A 22,587-nucleotide genomic window follows, 5' to 3' on the forward strand; every position below is an offset into this window, starting at 1 on the left:
CAGGCTTCTAGGGCCAGCTGGGCAGGGCCTAAGGTGGCCGGAGCTCCCAGGCTGGTCACCTGGGAATTTCAGAGAATTCCCACCATCACCTGCCACGATGTAGAAAAAGTTGAGAAATGCCCTGATGGCAGGGGCACGTCAGTGATGTTCCTCTTTTTTTCTTCTTTATTTATTTAGAGCGAGAGAGCGCAAGCAGGGAAGGGGCAGAGAGGGAGGAAGAGAGAGAATCCCAAGCAGGCTCCACACTCAGGCTCAGGGCAGAGCAGAGCCAAACGCGGGGCTCGATCTCACGACTCTGAGATTATGACCTGAGCTGAAATCAAGAGTGCGGCGCTTAACCTACTGAGCCACCCAGGTGCCCCAGTGATGTCACTCTTGTCCACAGTGACTGGGTGCATGCATGCGGTTTAATACTGAAAATAAAGATATAATAATCCTGCCAGGTAATGTTCTGACAGCAGTTCCCCTGGGGAGCAGAGGTCTGCGAATGCGTGCGTTCATTTATTCATATTTCACATCTCTCCTCAGTCCACATAATTCCTCACTCAACCCTGCCCGCTCCCTGGCCAGTTTCCTCAGGTGAACCAACGTGGAGAAGTTGGTAGAGAAGACTGCTGCCTGCAGGGGGGGGGGGGGGGCTTTGGATGCTCCATCCCTGCTTGACCTTCAGAGCACCTCGTGGGGGAGGGGAAGGCGGAAGCTGGGAGCACCCACAGTGGCCCAGTTAGCTGGGTGTGTGTGTGTGTGTGTGTGTGTGTAATTCCCGGTGCTGCTGCTTTGCTGCCTTTTAATCTGGTTCATTTGAAAACCTGTTTTCATAAACGAAAACTGAAAGAAATGTAGGAAATTTTAGGTGCGATATCTTTCTGAAGCTCAATGCCAAGATGTAGAACTCGTGTGTGATTTTGCTGGTACGGATTCCAATGCCGTGTGTCAGTGAAGGAGTTGATGCAAATGAAATGAATAATGTGCAAATGTAGTGAGAAAAATGTGAAACAAAAGGCAGCCATTTTAGCATCAGAAATAGAGACAACTACAAGCCTGTTCTCTCCTTAGTTTTCCAATCTATTACATAATACCTTCCCTCACCCATTAAAATGATCTAAACATATGGTTCATTTATTAAGCAAATACTGAGTGTCAGCCTTGTCTCAGGTAGTGTAGGGGCAGGAGGCACAGCGGGAAACACACAGGTAAAGCCCCTCCCACTCTGGCCAGAGGACAGGCAGGGGAGGGAAGGGAGGCGGGAGACAGGCAAAATCAGAGTTTGTGCAAGGTGTAAGTGCTCAGGAGAAAAACTAGTAGCATGTTGAGTGGTGGTGGTGGTGAAGGGGACAGGAAGGTGCCTTGAGAGAGAAGAGTTCAAAGTCTGTGGGAGGAAGGACTAGTCCTGGGAACCACAGCTACAAGGTCCTTGTAGGGGGAGAGTCTGTGGTCAGGGAACCATAACGTGAAGGCCAGTGTGTTGAGTGTGGTGAGCGGCGGTCGGCACGAAATGAGATCAGAAAAGTATCGAGAGCCAGATGGACAGCCTTGCAGGCTATTGCAGGGACTTGGGCTTCCTCCGTCCCCCACTGCGCCTTCCCACAGGTGCCATATGAACCCCTTGCAGATTCTTTTTTAATGCTCTTTTTTTTTAAATTTTTTTTTATTTTTGAGAGATGGAGAGAGACAGAACGTGAGGGGGGTGGGGCGCACAGAGAGAGACACACACACAGAATCTGAAGCAGGTTCCAGGCTTGGAGCTGTCAGCACAGAGCCCAATGCGGGGCTTGAACTCTGGGACTGTGAGATCATGACCTGAGCTGAAGTCGGCCGCTTAACCGACCGAGCCACCCAGGGACCCCAAACCCCTTGTGGATTTTAAGCAGAGTGACATGATCTGATTCTACAACTCTGGCTGCCTTCTTGAGTATAGACTGTAGGGGGACAGATAGAAGGCCACGGCCACAATCTAGGCGAGAGATGATGGCTTAGACCAGGGTGGAGTGGTCATACGAGGATTCCACAAATATCCAAGAGGATTTCCTGATGGATTTAATGGGGGGTGTGGCTAAAGGAAAAGAATCAAGAATGACGCCAAGGACTCTGGTCGAACAACTGGAAGAATAGAATTGCCATTTACTGACATGGAAAGACTGCTGGAGGAGGTACGAGTATGTGTCTGGGGGAGGGGTGTGCAGGAAGAAGGGTGCGCTGGAAGTGTGAGCAAAGATTTAGGCACATCAGGACCGAGATGTCTATTAGACACCCAAGAAGCAATGTTGAGTAGACAGTAGGATCTCTGAATTTGAGATTCAAGGAAAAGTCTGACCTGGAGATAAAATTATTGGATATAAATTTACATGTAGGTAGCATTTAAAGCCATAGGACTCAATGAGGTAAATATCTATTCATTGATGAACGAATACATAAAAACAGAAGTGATTCCATCACTGAGCCGGGAGGTACTCCAATATTGAAAGGTTGGGGAGATTATATGGCCTTTTAATTATACTATATATACTTAGGCACAATCCTTGATAAACTAGATTTGGGGTTTTTAAGAAACAAAAAGTAGAAGTGTTCATAAGAATTAAACAGAGGGTGGGGAGACTGGGTGGCTTAGTGGGTTCAGTGTCTGACTCGATTTCGGCTCAGATCATGGTGCCAGGGTCATGGGATGGAGCCCTGCCTTGGGCTCTGCGCTGAGCGTGGAACCTGTTTGGGATTCTCTCTCTCTCTTCCTCTGCCCCCTTCCACTCATGCTCACTCTCTCAAAATAAATAACCTTAAAAAAAAAAAGAATTAAACAGAGGTAAAAAAACATGCTGTAGGGAATATTTAGCCTTCTGAAAGGTCACTTGCAAAACATCCATGTCTATGTACATGGTGTGAAATTGGCGGTGCTCCCAAGGTTTTTGTAAATAAAAATAAGTAGATTCCACATTGTTCTGTAATTTTGCATAGCACATCCTAAAGAGTCCAGTAGGTGGCAGAAAAGCACTAACTCCATTATAAGTTAGAGCTCTTTCTCACCTTTTTTCCCCTTTTTCTCTCCTCTCTCCTCATGGCTTCCCTTTAGAGCCCCCTGAATTAAAAGATACAAATGCTTACTTAACTCCCAACACTGTTATCATGAAGAAAAGAAGCCAGTATTTTCTTTAGAGGGCCAGCAGATATCATACGTCTGTAATTCAAGTAACGGGGGAGCCAGGTATATGGGGGATGGGGTACTTCATTTGGTTTGGAAATGTATGAACTGGGAGATGGTCTTCAGAGGAGTGAAGTACAATAAACCACAGTGGGGCTGTTAGGCCGTATTCATTTTTTTTCTTTTTAATGTTTATTTGTTTTTGAGAGAGAGTATGTGTGGGGGAAGGGGAGGGGCAGAGAGAGAGAGAGACACAGAGGATCTAAAGCAGGCTCCGTGCTGTCAGCCAAGAGCCCAAGGCGAGGCTCAAACCCACAAACCCATGAGATTATGACCTGAGCCGAAGTTGGACACTTAATCGATGGAACCATCCAGGTGCCCCTGTTAGTTCTTAAACTTTTGATATTTAAGCTTTTAAGGTTGCAGCAAGGTTGGTGGGGGGGAAGGGGAGCCTCAGAAGGCAGAAGGCAAAAAAACCAAAAAAACAAAAAAAACCCTCTTGAAAAAAAAATAGACGAGATGTCTTGGTACTAGCTTCATGTGCAGCAAATCACTGTATCTTTTCCCACATCCTTAGGGCACTGGTTTCCTTAGGAAACTTGCCTGTACATTGGGGTCACCCGGACAGCTTCAAAAATAACAGATGCCGGGGCACCTGGGTGGCTGTGGATTAAGCATCAGACTTTGGATTTCAGCTCAGGTCATGATCTCATGATCTGTGGGGTCGACATGTTGCGTTCTTCGCGGACAGCGAGGTGTCTGCTTGGGATTCTCTGTCTCTGTGTCAGCCCCTCCCCCGCTGGTGCGTGCACATGTACTCTGTCTCTCTCAAAAATAAATAAACTACAAAACAACAGCAACAACAACGATAACACCTGATGCCACGTCCCACTCATAGAGATGGTGACTTCAGTGGTCTGGGGTGTGGTCTGCCATTTGAATTTTTTAAAAGACCCTTAGAGGATTCTAATCTGCAGACAAGTTTGGTGCCCACTGGGTTCATTCACTGCCGGATGTGTAAATATAACTGACCTTCCCACAACTCAAACACGTTCCGCCCTGTAAACAGCACACAGAGAATGCTTCCACGTTGGCATATCCCAGGGCTCTGTCTGGCCTCAGCCTAGCTTCTCTGATTTATCATCTACCGAACAACTTCTGGCACCGAATTTTGTACTACCTTCAAAGCCAGACATAACGAATAAAAGCAATGAAAGAAAAAGCAGAGGAATAAATGTAGGTGAGTTGCTTTCAAAAATGTTTGTATTTCCTTCTGATTACTGTTGTAGGATGTGTTTTATTTCACATGGCACTGTCTTAAACACCAAATTAAGTTACTGTTTGCTGCTTTTTTGGCATCAGAAACTAAATGGTAACAACTTTTCTATTTCTTGCTGAGGTTCTTTAGTGATACACTGTCACTAAGTCAGTCGGCAAAACCCTGTGTATTCATTGCTCAAGTCTCCTTAGAGGACCCTATGCTGGGTCGGTCCTCTGTCTTCATATCACTTTGCTGACAAATTTAACCCTTGGCAGGTCTTTTGCAACCCTAACCTTTGACAACGACATAAACTCAGCATTGTACCAATAAGATTCGGTGATTTATTCACATCCCCTGAAGGGAATGAAAAATTCTTCTCTATGCTCAAGGCCTTCCAGTTGGACTAAGAATTAAATTTACATGAGACTGATTAGCAGGAGAAAAAAAGTTTTATTACATGTACACAGAGGCCCAATAATGAAATTGAGACCCAAAGAAATGACCAAGGCCGGCAGTTTTTACACCTTTTAGACAGAGAGACAATAAATCCGTGAGGAATTGACAAGACAGAGAAATGTTAACTAATTGGAGTTTCAATTAGTGAGGAATTGTAAACAGACTTTGGGCTGGGATAGCAAATTAGTAAAAAGTAACAAGGATTGTTTGTACAGCCTTCTTGGCTCTAAACATCTCATCTCTGGTGATAAGGATGTCTCTTTACCTCCTGGTCCAGGGAGGCTACCTTTCTCATAGATTTCCTGCTTTTAGGGGCCCAGGGGAGGGTCTGAGTGTCCTTCTTTGCATAGGCTTGTCTCTACAGTAACTTTTAGGGGCACCTGGGTGGCTCAGTTGGCTGAGTCCGACTCCTAACTTCGGCTCAGGTCATGATCTCATGGTTCGTGGGTTCAAAGCCCCATGTCCAGCACTAGCCGTGCAGAGCCTGCTTGGGATTCTCTCTCTCTGCCCCTTCCCCACTCGTGCTTTCTCTCTCTCAAAAATAAATAAACTTAAAAAAACCCAAATATTGAAAGTTCATAGCCATTGTGTCTTCAAACATTACCTCCCCTGTCCTTTCCATTCACCTCCTCTGAACTCCCATTCAACACATATTGAACTTTCTCATCCATTCTTCGTATCTCAAAGCTTTTCCTTGATGTTAACAGAACATATCTCTCTTTATGCTGGGTTATGAGAGATTGCTTCACTGTTCAATCTACATCCAACATATCTTGTGTTGACTATACATTTCGTTTCTGGAATTTCTGTTCCGTTCTTTTTCAAATCACCCTGTTCCTTTGGGATATTATGTCTTGCTTCCTTTATCTCTTTGAATATATTAACCATAATCATTGTAAAGTTCTGTGTTGCTCTATTACTCCCGACTTTTGGGTGACAACTTGGTAACATCCTCAGGAGGGTTGGTTTCTTCCTGGGATTTGTAAGTTTTTGCCATGGCATCCTCAGCAGGGGGTGTTTTTAGTGCAGATCCTGTGTACCTTATCTTCTTGAAGCTTCCCCCTCAGGTGCCTTTGTGCTTGCTTCCGGCAGCTGTGGGTCCCGAAGCTTCACTGCCGGGCCTCACCCCACCTGAGCACTCTGAATCTGGCCGCACCCAGCATTTGGTACTGGCCTGGGGTTCCAGTATTTTTCAGTGACTCTTTCTACCCATGTTGCCAGGAGATGACAAATTGTTTTTCCACTTTGATAAGCCAGTAGGCAGTTTTTCCAGTCCATAATTTACAGATTACGATTGTAATTTATTTATCTTAGTTTTACTCAGGTATTTCACTTCAGCTGGCTCCTCAAATTCGCAGGGTCTGTGATTTGGGCTCTCCTCTCTGCACCAGTGTTAAACCTTTAGCCCCAAGGTCTGTATCCAGTTCTGAAACCCTCAGGAACCATCCCAGCTTTAGCTCACCCTTAGGATTTTCAGTTTTCCTTCTTTTGCTGATACCTAGGCTTCCTTCCAGTCTCTCTGCCTCTCTTACATCCTCAGTCCAGCTGTTACAGCAAATACTCGGTGCCCAGGAAGAGACCAGCCATGTGCACTCCGGGAATCGGAAAAGGCTGTTCATTGCACACCGGTGCCGGCCCAGCGGAGTCACCTCCAAAGGCTGAGCCCCGAACCTTGCCATGGGACTCCTTTCATGGCTGGGATGGTAGGGGATTGAGAGATCAAAGAAACAGGGGAGGGGGACTTTACCAGTGATGCTACACAGGTAGTTGGGGCAGGAGGCAGACAAGATTACGGAAGACAAAAGTATGCAAGGGGAGTATCCAGCCTTGGGCACGGATACTCGTTTTTGCTAGCTTTTCTTCTCACAGCTTGGTTTAATATTTTAATTTTATCCAGCATTTCTGTGAATCTGGAACAGGAAGAGGACTTTCACATCAACTCAGTCTGCCACATCTGCTGACATAATCTTCAAATATATTAAGTACTCATTAAGACAACAGTGTGTGTACCCACTGTTACGGAAGTGATAGGTACTTAATAATACCTAGCTTTTATCAGACACTTGATATTTGCTAAGAATTGTTCTAACTCCTTGCTGTGTCTTTCCTCGTTTAATTCTCATTTTATAAGGTTGGTACTATATTCAAAGATATGCTCAAACTGTATCATTCTTATTTTAGAGATAAGGAAACCAAGGCCCAGAGATAGTAAGTAATGGGATATTAAACCTAGGCAGGCTGGCTCCCAAACTGGTGAGATTTATTGAGATATTAACCAGTGTTAACTGATTAACTGATGGGGGAGCAAGAGGCAGGCTGAGGACAAAATACAGGCTGGCAGCCCCCCCCCCCCCCCCCCGGCGTGGAATATGTGTGCTATTCCTCTGACCTGCCTGGCTACCCAAGAACAAAGGAAAGGGGTTTAATTGCTTGCCACGGTGATGTGGGAAACTAAGGCAAGTGAGAAATGAAATTCCCTTACTGCCTACAGCCCATTGATAAATCCTTGAGACCAGCAGAGTGACCTCCCTCTAGGAGCTCAGAGGCCTCAAGGATGACACTTTGCTAGGGGCAAACGAGAACCTTGGCTTACACCTCCCCCATAAGTCTACTTCCTTTATGTCAACTGCCCCAAGATATATCTTGGCAATCATGCTCCAAGTTTATGGCCCCTGATATGTATCTGAAGGGTCTCAGGACTAAAGTTTTATTAAACAGTGATATATGGTGTTTCCCTAGTAACAGCTAGCCCCTGAAGGTCCTGGAAACCTTGCTTCCAAAATTCCTTAGAGATTTAATCTATCCCTGACCCCCTCCCAACCTGAGGGTATATAATGAGTTACCCATCATGACCCCAGTGCAGCTCTTCCTGCCCATGGGTCCTGTCCCCATACTTTAATAAAATCACCTTTTTGCACCAGAGACGTCTTCAAGAATTATTTCTTGGCCATCGGCTCCAGACCCCACAGACCACCCCATCACCCCAAAAGTTCATCATTAAGTGTAGAATTTGATTTGACAAATGTATAGTTGAGTAACCACTGCTACAATCATGATATCTGTTAGAACATTTCTATCGCCCGAGAAAGTTCCCTTTTGTCCCTTTGTAGTTATCTCTCTCCCCATCCTCCCCAGCAAACACTCATCTGTTTTCTACAACTATAATTTTGCCTTTTCTAAAATGTTATATAAATGTAATCATTTAATATACAGTGTCTGGCTTCTTTCACTTAGCGTGATGTTTTGGGGATTCATTCATAGTGTTGCAAATATTAATGTCCAAAGGGGCACTTGGATGGCTCAGTTGGTTAAGCAACTGACTCTTGGTTTCCGCCCAGGTCATGGTCTCATGGTTCGTGGGATGGAACCCTGCATCGAGCCCAGCACTGACAGTGCAGAGCCTGCTTGGGATTCTCAGTCTCCCTCTCTCTCTGCCCCTCCCCTTTTCTCTCTCTCTCTCTCAAAATAAATAAATAAATAAAAATATAAGTGTCCAATACTTTAATCACTAAATAGTATTTCATGGAACAAATGTATCACATTTGGTTTATTCATTAATGGACATTTTGATTGTTTTCAGTTTGGGGCTCTTACAAATAAAGCTGCTATAAATATTCACATACAAATCTTTAGATGGAAATGTTCTCATTTCTCTTGGGTAAACATCTAGGCGTGTGATACTGTGATTTTTAATAACTATATATGTGGTCTTCCCATTTCTAGCCCAGGGCTTCTAAAACCTTTGGAATTTCCTAACTGTTGAGAGGACCACGTGTCTTTTGTCATGTTAATGAGGTGACTTGCAAGAACCAACCCTGTGATTAGGTGATTTCCTTCCCACTTCCTGACATCCCCCAGGGGCTGGAGGTTGAATTCATCACCAGTGCCCAACGCTAATGATTTAATCAGCCAGACCTCGGTGATGAAGCCTCCAAAACAAACAAACAAACAAACAAAACCGGGTGGGAGGAGAGCTCCCAGGTTGGTGGACACGTGGAACTTCAGAGAGCGTGTTGTGCTCAGGGAACACACAGAAGCACTGTGCCCTTTCCCTATACCCTGCCCTGTGCACCCTGCCCTATACCTCTTCCATCTGGCTCTTCCCAAATTATATCCTTTGTTGTTGTTGTTTATTTATTTTTGAGACGGAGAGACCAGGGGAGGGGCAGAGAGAGAGGGAGACACAGAATCTGAAGCAGGTTCCAGGCTCTGAGCTGTCATCACAAAGCCTGAAGCGGGGCTCGAAATCACCAGCCATGAGATCATAACCTGAGCCAGAGTCAGACGCCTAACCGATTCAGCCACCCAGGCGCCCCAAATTCTATCCTTTTATAATAAACTGATAATCTAGTGAGTAAACAGACTTCCCGAGTTGCTCTAGCAAATTAATCTAACTCAAAGTGGGGGTTGTGGGAACCTCTGATTTATAGCCAGTAGGTCAGAAGTACAAATAACAACCTGGGCTTGTGATTGGCCTCTGAAGTAAGGGAAGAGGCCAAGTAAGAGGCCAAGTGTCAGAATCGAGTTGAATTGTAGGACATCCAGCTGGTGTCCTGACAATTTGAGAATTGCTTGTTGGTGGGGGAAATCTCTGCCCACCCCCCAGCTTGGAATTGGGTCCCAGAACAAAACTATATGGTGAGAACCTGTTTAACTTTTAAGCAACTGCCAAACTGTTTTCCAAAGTGGCTGTACCATTTTGCATCCCCACCAGCAATGTGAGAGTTCTAGCTGCTCCATTTATTCCTCAGTCCTTTAAATTTTAGCCTTCTAGTGAGGGTGATATCTCATTATGGTTTCAATTTGCATTTTCCTAATGACTAATGACATTGAGCATCTTTTCCTAAGTTTAGTTGGCACCTGTAAATCTTATTTGATAAAGTATCTGTTCAAATCCCTCGCCCATATTTCAGTTGAGTTGCTTGTCTTTTACTTATTGAATTGTAATTGCTCTTTACATATTCTGAAAATAAGTCCTTTACCAGGTATATACTTGACAAATTTGTTCTTCTCTGTGCAAAGCCTGCACTCTTAATCACTACCTACATTGCCTCTCGCTCTTTATTGAAATAATTGGGAAACTTCCACACCTTAGTGGCCTCTCTCTACTAGTATTTGTTGGTTTTGTAATGAATAAGAGGTAAGGGAACGGTTTAAATTTTTGTTTGAAGACTCAAAGTTCACATTTTTACTACTAATTACATTTTTTTTTTTTCCATTTTGGTACAGAACTGAACAGTCCTTCCTTGGATTTGAAGAATTGATGAGATTGTAGCTACGGTTACATCTGAATTCTCTAGCTTTACCATCCATTGAAAATAACTAGACACCCCTCAGCTATATAAACACTGCCCTGGGCAACTGGCCTGAAGGTTCCCTGTTTTAAATTCACTAGTTGTTTTATTTCCTTATGGAAAAAGACAGTTTCCAGAAGTCAGAATTAGAGAAAAGTAGGTCTTCCAAAAGAACTACTCCCAAAAGAATTATCCATTTTGTTGATGGAGACATCATGGAAGAATATAGCACCGAGGAAGAGGAAGAGGAAGAAAAGAAGGAACAGAAAACAAATTCAACACATGATCCTGTAAGCTTAGAGTGTCAATATTAGTAACATGGGGGCTTAATGAATAAGAGATTAAGCCAAACAAGGTTTGTAGAAAATACAGTTTTAAGCTAACTCCTTGTTCCCCTTGTCTTACCTCCTGGAGTTTATAGTCAACTCATAGTTTTGATAACTTTACATTTCTCATGTGTGCGAAAGAAAATGTAATATTCTATAAAGCATTTTGAAATCTCTACATGAAACACCTGTACCACTACTCTTGTTATTAATTACTCTAACTTGATTTCTTTCTTTTTTTCAGTCTAAACTCTCATGGCAGTCGTACTTATGGTTTTGGGCAGGGCAAATAGCAAGCACCTCATTTTCTAGTAAGTAGTGCCAAAGTTATTTATTTATTTATTTATTTATTTATTCCTAAATACAAGATGTAGACTTATAGGCCCTCAATGTTCGTTGGGCCTTCCAGTAGTTTAATCCACTCCCTGGCATCCAGAATAAGGGACAACCTAGTCCCTTCTTGATCTATGCTTGAACATTCCCAAAGGTGTAGAACCTCACATCTTCAGGCAGACCCTTCCATCTCTTTCCAACTCTTTTTAGTAAATCCTACCTTATATTTTGTCTTCTTTTAAAGTTATTCCCATTGATCTTAGTTGTCTTTCTTAAGGTCATATAAAACAAGTCTAGATTCCTCTTTCATAGGACACAGCTTCAAATATTCGAAGACAATAGCCTCCCCCATCCCTAAGGTGACTCTTCACCTGAATAAACTTCCAAGGTTTTTTTAAAACTATTTTTATATGACACAGTTCCAAGTTCCCTCATCATAATGACTCTGTTATGAACAAGGACTTTATGGACCCTTCTCAGGGACAAAGTGAATGGCCTAAGCAGCTATTTATAACAGATGAAACACTGAATCTTATTTTGCTCGACTTTCACCAATTTTCTTTAAAACACAATTGGCAACATCTAATTACTCATTTCCTTCTAAATTTTTAAAAATGTTTTATTTATTCTTAGGAGAGAGAGAGAGAGAGAGAGAGAGCGAGCATGAGTGGGTGAGGGGCAGAACAAGAGAGGGACACAGAATCTGAAACAGGCTCCAGGCTCTGAGCTGTCAGCACAGAGCGTGACACGGGGCTCGAACCCACAAGCTGTGAGATCATGACCTGAGCTGAAGTCGGACGCTCAACTGACTGAGCCACCCAGGCGCCCCTTCTCATTTCCTTCTAATTTGCGTATTCTTGTATGTACAGCAGGAAGGAAACAACTTTAAAAAAATACAAAAATTAAAATTCAAGAAAATACGAAGTATAGCCATAGCTCTGAGGAATTGATCTTCATTCATTCATTAAATAAACATTTATTGAGTGCCAATGTGTGTTTGGCACTGTGTGGGTCCCTGGGACACAAAGACAAATGACAGGCTTTGCTTTCAAGGGACTCCATATTCAATAGATATTATAAGCTAGTAAACATGCCTTTAATTACAATTTGTCATCACAACCGCCGGGCTAGAAGGAGCATAGGGACCACCGATGAAAAGACTTAGTAATGAGTAATGCTGATATATGACTTGAGAGTGCTATGAAAGTATGGCTAAGGTCAGCTTAGGGACCACAATAGTCACTGGGGGTAGGGGAGGGGAGGGAAGTCTTCAAACTACAGTAAAAAGTAACGATGGGGTGATTTAGTCAGATGGTATGAGCCTCAGAGGAGCAAGTGCTTTTACATCAGGATACAGGGTTAGGGATTTGTAAGTTCCTTTGGGAACCCAGGTGAGATACCAATCTTACCTCGACCATGGTACACTGGCAGAAAAAATGCTGTCTTCTAGAGAGCTCCATGTGTTTAGTTGGGACAAGATTGTGTAAGGGGTGAAATATTTTGGAGGGAGAACACCCTAGGAGATTAGGTCAAGTAAAAGAAGCAAAACTCAATACAGCCTTATGAGAATGTAAAGGAGAACAGGGACTGTAGTGATTTCCATGTTGGGCTGTGACTTAGGATGGTAGGAACAGGACATATGGGGAATCACGCTGCCTTCGAGGTTCCAAGCAGGACTGTAGCGTTGACGTGCATCTGCTTGGGGCTTCCAGGTTGTAGGGGAGCCATACAAATGCTAGCAGTCAGCACCCTGGTCTCTACACAGGAACTTTGGATAGAGCTGACACCCACATGAAACCGTAACTAGTGTTTTCAAGGTAAAATTCTAGTAGGTCATAAGCAGGAAAGCCTCCTAAGGTTTATTCTAATACTTTAGAAACTCCTCTTATATACATGTACCAGGCACTGTGGCAAACAAACAGATTAAGGAGCTAGAGTATTTTTGAAAAGATAAAACGCATTTTAAACAATGGAGAGCACCATGTTGATGTACTATATGGGCAACATCCCAAGAAGAGGAAAAGCCTTAGGGATCAGAAAGTGGGGTCGTGGGGGGTAGGGTGTCAGAAATCCTATAATTCTAAAGGAAAACATTTCTAGGTGTCTAGGAGACCCCGCCAGGAAACCACTGTTAATGCTAACCCTTGACCCCCAACTTTCACAACCAAACCATCTATTCTGATTGCTTAGGACCAACGCTGTACCTGGAAGTAGGTATTTTGAAAATCTCTCCTGACATACCCATCTGGAAAGGATGGTTTAGATGTAATCCCACGGGGAGACAGAAGAGTTAACAATTCCTTGTGAGTCCTGGAACTTTCTGAGAGTCCAGAGCAATTGAAATCTTTTGTCAGCCTTAAAGTTAAGTGTGGTAATGGATCACCGGCAGACAAGTTTAAACTCTTAACCTCAAATGACTCTAAGTTTTAGTCATCAGTTCAGCTTACCAAAGTGCCTCTTCTTTCTTTCAGCATGTGAATTTCTTGGTGGAAGATTTGCTACCTTCTTCGGTCTTACTCAACCCAAATATCAGTACGTGTTAAATGAGTACTATAGGACACAAAATAAGGTATGTGACATCCTGATGGAAGACACCAAGAGCCCTGATGTGGGAAGGTTGGTTGCTTGCACTTCAGCTCCGTAGGAGGCATTTTCCCACCTGGTAGGCATGCACAATTTCACTCCATGATGCTTCATGTTTGCCTTTCTTGTGTGAAGCTAGAGTGTTATGAGATGGGTCGCAGAAGTTGGTTGAACGTGAAGCCTGACATTGCTTAAAGAAAGAAGGTTCTTTCAGGGGTGTCTCTGTAAGAGGGGGAGTGCAAAGGTATTTGGTTTACAGGTAAAGTTTTCCTTCTTTCTCTCCATACCAGGAAAGTGACAAGGAAAGTGAAGGGAATGGGCCAAAGGCCCGGCCAACCAAGGTTCCTAATGAAAAGTGTCATCTGGAGACTGGGGGCCAAGAGTATGGAACCAGACAACAGGACACTGTGGAGGGTGTTCCTCGGCGGAGCGCCTCATCCAGGGAGGGCCTGGCAGCTGATTTCAGCTCATAAAGGGCAGCAGGACTGTGGTTCCTCTGGGTGTCTGTTCCACCACCACTGATGACCATGGCAACAGCCATAGGTAGTGCTTCTGAGCCAGTCCTGATTTTCATCTCCTTGTGATTTATTCTCTAGCATCCAGTGATTGCAGTGATGAGAATAATTATGGATGCTTTCTCAATTTTATAAGCCTCCAACTCAACTCCCCCCCCCCCAAACCCCCCTTCCCTGGTTGTGATCTATTAGTATTGACATTTGCACAGAAGTGTAAATAACTTAAGGAATTGGATCTGGCAGTTTGGGGCTGAAACTCTTCATCATGGGGCTAGGGTGCAGAAAAGAATCTCTGTTCCTCAGAAGAAACTTTGGGCATTATGAAGTCTAAATAAGTCCCCTTTCAAGGTGTGGTGTAATGTGGGTGCTTCCCAGTAACCACCCTGGCTTAGTTGGGGCTTGCTTTACAATAAGCAAACATTGCTAGCAATTCTGTTTCAATACATCAAAGTCTTTGAGAATTGGGTGCATTTCCCTCCACACAGTTAAACAACAACAACAACAACAACAACAACAACAACCTAAACTCTGGAAAAAGTATTTGGAAAAATGGATGAGTTTGTTTATTTGCCAGCAAAATTTAAAAACCTGGAAAGATCAGGGGCACCTGGGTGGCTCAGTCGGTTAAGCGTCTAACTTTGGCTCAGGTCATGATCTCACAGTTCGTGAGTTCAAGCCCCGCGTCGGGCTCTGTGCTGACAGCTCAGAGCCTGGAGCCTGCTTCGGATTCTGTGTCTCCCTCTCTCTCTGCCCCTCCCCTGCTCATGCTCTGTCTCTGTCTCAAAAATAAATAAACATTAATAAAAAAAATAAAAATAAAAACCTGGAAAGATCAAACATGGAAATCATAGCTAGATATCACTGGTCGTGCTGGCCAGAGGCAGCTGTGAGGTGATAGAAAACACAGCACTTTCAGTAATAAGACCTGAGGTCAAGTCTTAATTCTCCCATTTACTAGTTGTGTGATTTTAGGTGTCCAGATTTCTGAGCCCTAGTCCCTTTCTTTGTAAAATAGGCGTGGCATATATTTATTCCTCAAGGGTTGTTGTTAAACAAAATGAGATAATAAATGTGGAAACACTTTTAAAACTGACAACTCGATGTTAATGCTTAATTAATGGCTGTTATAGATGGTTACACTGAAAGTCCCCAAAGAGCCATGACTTCTGGAATTCACATCCTGGTACAGTCCCATCTACATTGACTCTGGGCTTGGCCATGTGACTTGTTTCAGCCAATGAGATAGTAGCAAATGTGATGAAAGTAGAGGCCTGATAAGCACTTGCAAATGGGAACATGTGGTCTTAGAAACTCTACATCGTAAAGAGGCTTGGGCTAGACTTCTGAATAGCGAGAGGCCGTACGGAAAGAGGTTCCCCAGGATGAACGTCTGTCTCGCACATTCCAGTCCCGGCCACGCTCCTCACCAAATGCAGCCGCATAAGTGACCTTCTGTTATCCCATGTGAAGTAGATGAACCCTGCAGCTGAGCCCCGTCAACCCACAGAATCATGAGAAGTAAGAAATCATTACTGTTTTAAGTTTTGGAGTGGCTTGTTATGCAGTCCTATGTAACTGAAATAAAAGCTCTAAGACAAGGGGAAGTTGGAGTTGATTTGACACGAAATCAAGAAGAAGGCCTGGAGAATAAGGTGTACGGTGTAGTCCGTTGAATATATAAGACAAGTTTTGCTGCATAATCAGACAACTCTAAAATCTCAGTGGCCTGAAACAACACAAGTTTATTTCGTTCTCATAAGAAGTCCACTGTCAGTTGAGGTGGCTTCCCAGAGTGTCCTCCGCGTGTTGGCTAAGTGGTGGATGCATCTTTGATCTTCTGGATCCTTCATACTGTGATGGATGCTTTCAGGGCTGCTGAAGCAGAAATGGAGTGGATAGGGAAGCTCTGGTAACCAATCTCTCCACTAAGAATGAATCATGTCACTTCTGATTATGTGTCTTCCACCAAAGCAAGTCACATGGCCACAATTAACACTAAGGAGTGTGAGCCCCCTAAGTGAGCTGAGAAGGGGAAACACTTCCTAATAGTGGCAGTATGGGATAAATGATAGGCTCAAGAGTCAATATGATATTGATTAAATCTCAGCTCTGCTGCCTCTTTGTAACCCAATGGCCCTGTGCAAGTTATTCAGTTTCCCGATGTCCCTGTGGGTAAAACAGATTTGATACAGGAAGCAAATTCAATGTGAACTAGCTTATGCAACAAAAAAATATTTTTTGGAAGGATATTAAGGCATTTCATGGACCCCAAGGGCACATAAATTTCAGTAGGTCTAGAACAAATCTGGTAAACACATACGTAAGTACTACTCTCTCCATTTCTCATCTTTCCTACACATGAGAAAGAAAGATCACTCCATAGCTCTTTTATTTTGTAATCTTTACTTTTATTGAGATATAATTGACTTACAATGTTGTATTAGTTGCAGGTGTACAACCTAATGATTAATTTGGTATATATTGTGCAGTCATCACCACAGTCTAGTCAACATCCACGACAGTTACCGATTTTTTTTCTTGTCATGAGAACTTTCAAGATCTACTCCCTCAGCAACTTTCAAATATACAATGTTCTTAATTAAAGTCATCATGCCTTATTTATTTTATAATTGGAAGTTTGTACCTGTTGACCACCTTCACTCTTTTCACCCACCCAACATCCCTCACCTCTGGCAACCACCAGAGGTGGTTCACTGTATCTAGGAGTTTGGATTTTGATTGCTGTTTGTTTTTGTTGGTTGGTTGATTTGTTTTCAGATTGCACATATAAGTGAGATCATGCAGTGTTTGTCTTTCTTTGTCTGACTTATTTCATAAGTCAGAATAGCTGATGTAATATGATTTAGCATAATAATGTCCTCCAGGTCCATCCATGTTGTTGCAAACAGAAAGATTTCCTTCTTTTCGTGCCTACATAATATTTCACTGTGCGCGCGTGTGTGTGTGTGTGTGTGTGCTCGTGCGCACGCACACATGCATGGACAACACATTTTCTTTAACATTCATGCACTGATAGTTGCTTAGGTTCCTTCCTTGTTTTGGTGACTGTAAACTGTGTTGCAATAAACATGGTGCATTTATATTTTTGAGTTAGTGTTTTCATTTTTTTTGAAAAAATGCTCAGAAATGGAATCGCTGGATCACACGGTAGTTCTACTTTTAATTTTTTGAGGAACCTCCATACTGTTTTCCGTAGTAGCTGCACCAATATACATTGCCACCAAGAATGCATACATGTTTCCTTTTCTCCACATCCTCACCCACACTTGCTTTTTCTTGTCTTCTTGATGATAGCCACTCTAACAGATGTGAAGGAATACCTCCTTGTGGTTGTGATTCACATTTTCCTGATGACTAGGGATGTTGAGCACCTTTTCATATATCTGCTGGTCATCTGTATGTCTTCTTTGGAAAAATGTCTGTACACAAGATGTTCTTCCCATTTTTTTAATCGGATTAAAAATTGTTTTTAGTTTTTATCTTTTGCTATTGAGTTGTATGAGTTCTTTATGTATTTTGGGCATTAGCCCTTTATCAGATTTATGACTTGCAAATATTTTCTCCCTTTCACTAGGTTGTCTTTTCATTCTGTTGATGGTTTCCTTTGCTGTGCAGAAGCTTTTTAATTTGATGTAGTCCCACTTGTTTATTTTTGCTTTTGTTGTTTTGCTTTTGGTGTCAAATCCGTAACATTTTATAACTCGCGTGTTCAAGTGACTGCCCCTCGGTCCCAATTCCAAACACACAGGACATAGAATCTGATTAGCCCTTTTTTGCTGAGCTGACCATCCCTTCCTCTAATCAGTTGTGACCAGGGAAGTGGAGTCATGTAGCAGCGACATGAATACAGGACCTATTTCTGGGTGATCATGGATCTCAGAAGAGGATTAAAGTAAACAAGGTAGATGCACCCCATGTCTGTTCTAAGGATAAAATGTGAAAATTGAGGAAATGCACATGGTTCTAATTATGTACTTAAGTCATAATACCAATTATAACTATTAATATTGATGGAATTGTGGGGTGGAGTCTGCGTGGTTTATCCTCACCAAGGACTGAGTCTAGTGTTTCACCTGACAGGCCCTGTTAGTTCAAATTCAAGATAAAGGAAATCTGAGGTTATGATGTGGCAGGGAAAGCGGCGAAGCCTACCTACCAGTGAAGCATTGGTCATTTGTGTCTCAGGTGTCAGATCACAGTAAAACCTTGTCTCTGCTTTATTTGCTACGTTGCTTCAAAATAGACCCCATGATGTACTCTTATTTACTTTTCTCATACGTAGCCTGGAAGATATCCACCCAGTGCTGATTCTAGAGAACTAGGCAAACCAAAGTGTGATATTTGCAGGAGTGAATTTTAGCCAGCAAATATTATACTCTCAATCTACTTTTCTTTTCCTCTGAAAGAATGGAGGTTGCTTTCCCTTACGGTCAGTGATCGCAAACCAATCAAATCTTGAGCTAAATATATTAATGAAAACAAATGGAAACCAGCTTCCAGAGCTCCAGGCGGTGGCTGCAAGATAAGTCCACATTTCCCTTAATATCAATTCATCATTTTAATATTGATTGGGCACCTTCTATGTACCAGTTACTGTTTTAGGTGCTATCAACCAAAGAGACAAAAATCTCTATACTCCTCTTGGCCTTAAGTTCCAGACAGCTAAATTATCAGGACATCCAGGCTTTGCGCGGCCAGTCTCTCAAATGGTCCCAATAATCTTTGCTTCCTGGTACTCTTGTCCCATGCAGCCCTTCCCAAATTGAACCAGGGTTGTCTATGTGACCGACAGAATTTGTCAGAAGTGATGGTGTGACACTTCTGAGAAAATTTTAAAGAGAAACTATGGCTTCTGCTTTGGTCTTTTTCTTAAATCACTTACACTAGGGAGAGCTAGAGGCTATGTTGTGAATGCAGGCATGCAGTCTACGGAAAAGTCCATTTTGTAAAGAACTATGGTGTCCAGCAAATAGCCAATGAGGAACAGAGGAATTCTCACAGGCCTAGTTTCTCCCAAAAGCCAATCCTAGTGCCCCCATTCCTCTGAACTAGGTCCTGGTGGCTACCAGGTCACAGACGGTCCGGGGACCCCCTTGCTCAGAGAGCTGCCAGGATCCACATGCACAGCTCCCTCTCCTGACCCACGACCCCAGGAGCAGAGGCCTCTTGGGCAACCAGGGCTCCCAGGTGTCTCTGACAGGAGGTAACCCCAGCCAGCCCTGCCTGGCCTGCCCCTGGCAAGTTCCCACCCAAGATCTGCCTTCAGGGGCAATGGCCACATTGGTTAGGTTAAGGCTTGGATTATTCAGGATTATCTTAGGTCCCCCAAGAGCCGAGCCATTGATCCTGTTGCTTAGGATAACCGCTGGACTGTTCAAGATCTCTGGCCACCATGTACCACATAGCATACACAGACACGGCACACACCCCTTCATCAGGCCTTGGGCAGCCAGGCCCTCCAAGCCTCTGGTGCCATGGCTGGTCTAACCACCTGGATGTTCTCCTGGGATGCCACCACAACATGATATAGTACTGAGGCTGCAAAGGTAGCGAAAGTCAATTCCCTTTTAAAAGTGCTGCTATGGGGCGCCTGGGTGGCTCAGTCGGTTAAGCATCCGACTTCAGCTCAGGTCATGATCTCGCAGTCCGTGAGTTCGAGCCCTGCGTCAGGCTCTGGGCTGATGGCTCAGAGCCTGGAGCCTGCTTCCGATTCTGTGTCTCCCTCTCTCTCTGCCCCTCCCCTGTTCATGCTCTGTCTCTCTCTGTCTCAAAAATAAATAAACGTTAAAAAAAAAATTAAAAAAAATAATAAAAAAAAAATAAAAGTGCTGCTAATAGGTGCCTAAAGTTATCAACAAACAAGGGCTCCCATGTGTCTCGTTCTTGGACAGCTCAGTCCCTCCAAACAAGGCTTTAGAGCAATCTCCCTATCTGGCTTCAGAGGGAACAGGAGCCTTTGTGTAGTGAGAGCTTAGACACTGGCAGATCCATGCTTTCTCCCAAGAGCCCACGGCTGTGACTCCGCCCCTCCTGAACCGGGTCCTGGCCCAGTAGCAGGTCACAGGATGGCCCTTGTTACCCCTTGCTCCAGAGCCGTGCAGGAATACCAAACACAAATCTCTCTCCCGAATCAAGCCCCCCAGGAGCAGGGGCCTCTCCAGCAACCAGTGCTCCCTGGTGTCTCCTATCAGACGACACCAGTCAGCTTGCCCTACCCTGGCAAGGCAGTCCGGTGTCCTCCAGGTTTGCTGTCAGGGGAAATAGGCATATTGTGTAGGAGGAGGCTTGGAATTAGGCAGACGCCAGGCAACCCCAAATAGCCTGCTCCTTGACCTGACTAATCCCTACATCCAAAATGGCCAATGTGGGGCTTGAACTCAACTATCCTGAGATCAAGAGTCCCATATTCTACTGACTGAGCCAGCCAGGCACCCCTTTAGTATGTTTTTATCTACCCCATTGGATCAGAAGAGTCCAAGAGCTGTGATTTAGATGTCTAGTTTTAAATATCTTTAAAGAGTTTTAGGGTAGTAAACTTACCTGTATGCATAGTATTTAATAAATATATCATTACTGGTTGACTCTGAAGTTAGTGTTTGCTAGTGTCCTTGAACTTCAGAAAAAAAGCTACTTTGGACTTAAGAACCATTCCTTTGTCTGTGCCATGGAAATAGTCAGAAGCCTGATGGGTATGGACAAACTACATTTCAGCTTCCAGTAGATTTGTGAAGTGGGAGTGTCTTCAGAGGAGTTTATCCAAGGTAGCCAGGCTTAAATCCTCTGACCACACACAATTTTTAAAAATTTGAACACCACATTTTAAAAAATTTTTGTTTCTTATTCTGCAATCTCCCAAACCTTCTCCTTATTATTTGTTTCCTCAAGGCCAGCCCTGCTTATCCTTGCTTTAGAACGGATGATGAAATATGGAATTTCGTAGGCATTTCAATGGAAGCTATGCCTAGACTTTTAATTCTGACATCTGGATCCTGATGGCTATGCTTTTATTTTGATTTCCTCATGGCTGGTATCTTTTCACAAGTATAGATTGTGTTTGGTAAACAAGGAGAGGTTTCAGTCCTTCTGAGTAGCTGAGAAGAAAATGACCTTTTTAAACAAATTTTATTTTTTATTTTTTTGACAGAGAGAGCGAGAGCATGAGCAGGGGAGGGGCAGAGAGAGAGAGGGAGAGAGAGAGAATCCCAAGCAGGCTTCATGCTCATGGAGGAGCCCAACACGGGACTCAATCCCAGGACCCTGGGATCATAACCCAAGCCAAAATCAAGAGTCAGACGCTCAACAAACTAAGCCACCCAGGCGCCGCAGGAAAATGACCTTCTAAATCATTGGTAAGATTGTACTCCTGAAACAAAAATATCTCATTTTTAGAGTGTTTGAGGACACTATGACTCATCTTCGGTAAAAGTGGCATGACACAATGATTTGTTGATCAGATTAAGTAGATCTGTACAATATTTGCATAACAACAGGCCACAATAGTGGCTGGCCTTGTTCTTATACTATATGTTCTGTCAACCAAAATGCACCCTGCACAGCAGAAAACTGACATGTTTCACTCAATGCCAAACAAGAACCAGGATTCCTAAACACCTTCCCTCAACTTCAAAATGTGCTTATTTACATATTTTATAAATGGGAATATCTTTTCTATGTATAAACCATAAGCTCGTTGAAAAATTAAAACAATACAGAAATCTATCACTTGGAGAATAAAATCAAATTCTTGGTTAAAATCCACATATATATGGTTTCTAAAAATGGGATTGTAATGTTATGCCATTTCTGCTTAACACTATATTATGGCTCTCTTTATCCCATTTATTTTTTGACAAGGCAAGGGACATACATGGTAGAAAATTTAGAAGGTATAGAAGGATATAAGTAAGACACCTGGTTCTCCTCTCTGGAGACAACCACTGTTATTAATTTTTTGGATAATGACAATTCATATAACTTTATGTATTCTTTTTGTTCTTTCGCAAATTTTAACATCTGCACATTTGCTTTGTCACTTACTTACTTTCACCTAGTTCACAGGTAAGGGAGTTGTACTACCCCAGGACTCATGTGGCCAACTTCAGAGAGAAGCTCATCTGGGGGCTTAAAAGTGGATGATTCTGGGGCCCCTGGGTGGCTCAGTCAGTTAAGCATCTGACTTCAGCTCAGGTTATGACCTCACTGTTCGTGAATTTGAGCCCCACATCCGGCTGTGTGTTGTCAGCACAGAGGCTGCTTTGGATCCTCTAAACCCCTCTCTCTCTGCCCCTCCTCCTCTAAAGAAAAAAAAAAAGTGGATGATTCATTAAAGCTTTGATATTCAATTAGTCTGGAAATTGTTAACATCTGATGAGCAAATCTATTTTTTAATAGCTAGAGTAACCAGAAAAGCTTTGAGATTTGTGTGAGATTTCATCTAAGTTCTATTTGATGGGATAGATCTAAAGGGACAGCCAAGGGACAGCTGTGTCCAAGTTTCTACTCTTACAAATAACGCACAGGTGACTATCCATTTAGGCAATAATTTCACACAAGTGTCTCTTTAGGTGATCCCCTAGGAGTAGATTACTGGATTCATGGGCATCTCTGGAACAGATTTTGCCCAAAATCCTTTTCTAAAGTCTTATTATGTTATCTTAGTGCCAAA

The 22,587-nt window shown here is 43.2% G+C and overlaps 1 protein-coding gene across 2 annotated transcripts; it reads left to right on the forward strand.

Moving 5' to 3' along the window:
* Positions 1–4,206: 4,206 nt before the first annotated feature.
* Positions 4,207–16,940, forward strand: FAM177B (family with sequence similarity 177 member B). 2 transcript variants are annotated; one of them, XM_060644420.3, is made up of 5 exons: positions 4,207–4,373; positions 10,080–10,434; positions 10,715–10,781; positions 13,275–13,372; positions 13,677–16,940. In XM_060644420.3, exons 2-5 carry the CDS (start codon positions 10,261–10,263, stop codon positions 13,857–13,859), a joined length of 522 nt encoding a protein of 173 aa, XP_060500403.1. In that variant the 5' UTR covers positions 4,207–4,373; positions 10,080–10,260; the 3' UTR covers positions 13,860–16,940. The 2 variants fall into 2 exon arrangements, with proteins under 2 accessions (XP_060500403.1, XP_060500404.1); XM_060644421.3 differs by having other exon boundaries at positions 4,207–4,369.
* The last annotated feature ends 5,647 nt before the right edge of the window (positions 16,941–22,587 follow it).

This window comes from Panthera onca, chromosome F1 (assembly GCF_046562875.1).
Source record: "Panthera onca isolate mPanOnc1 chromosome F1, mPanOnc1 haplotype 2, whole genome shotgun sequence".
Lineage (NCBI taxonomy): Eukaryota > Metazoa > Chordata > Mammalia > Carnivora > Felidae > Panthera > Panthera onca.

Bases quoted from the DNA above. Each gene is read 5' to 3' on its own strand.
- FAM177B (XM_060644420.3), top strand. From the start codon at position 10,261: ATGGAAAAAGACAGTTTCCAGAAGTCAGAATTAGAGAAAAGTAGGTCT. The intron at 10,782-13,274 runs GTAAGTAGTGCC...TCTTTCTTTCAG, and splicing joins AGCAAGCACCTCATTTTCTA to CATGTGAATTTCTTGGTGGA. The intron at 13,373-13,676 runs GTATGTGACATC...TCTCCATACCAG, and splicing joins ACTATAGGACACAAAATAAG to GAAAGTGACAAGGAAAGTGA.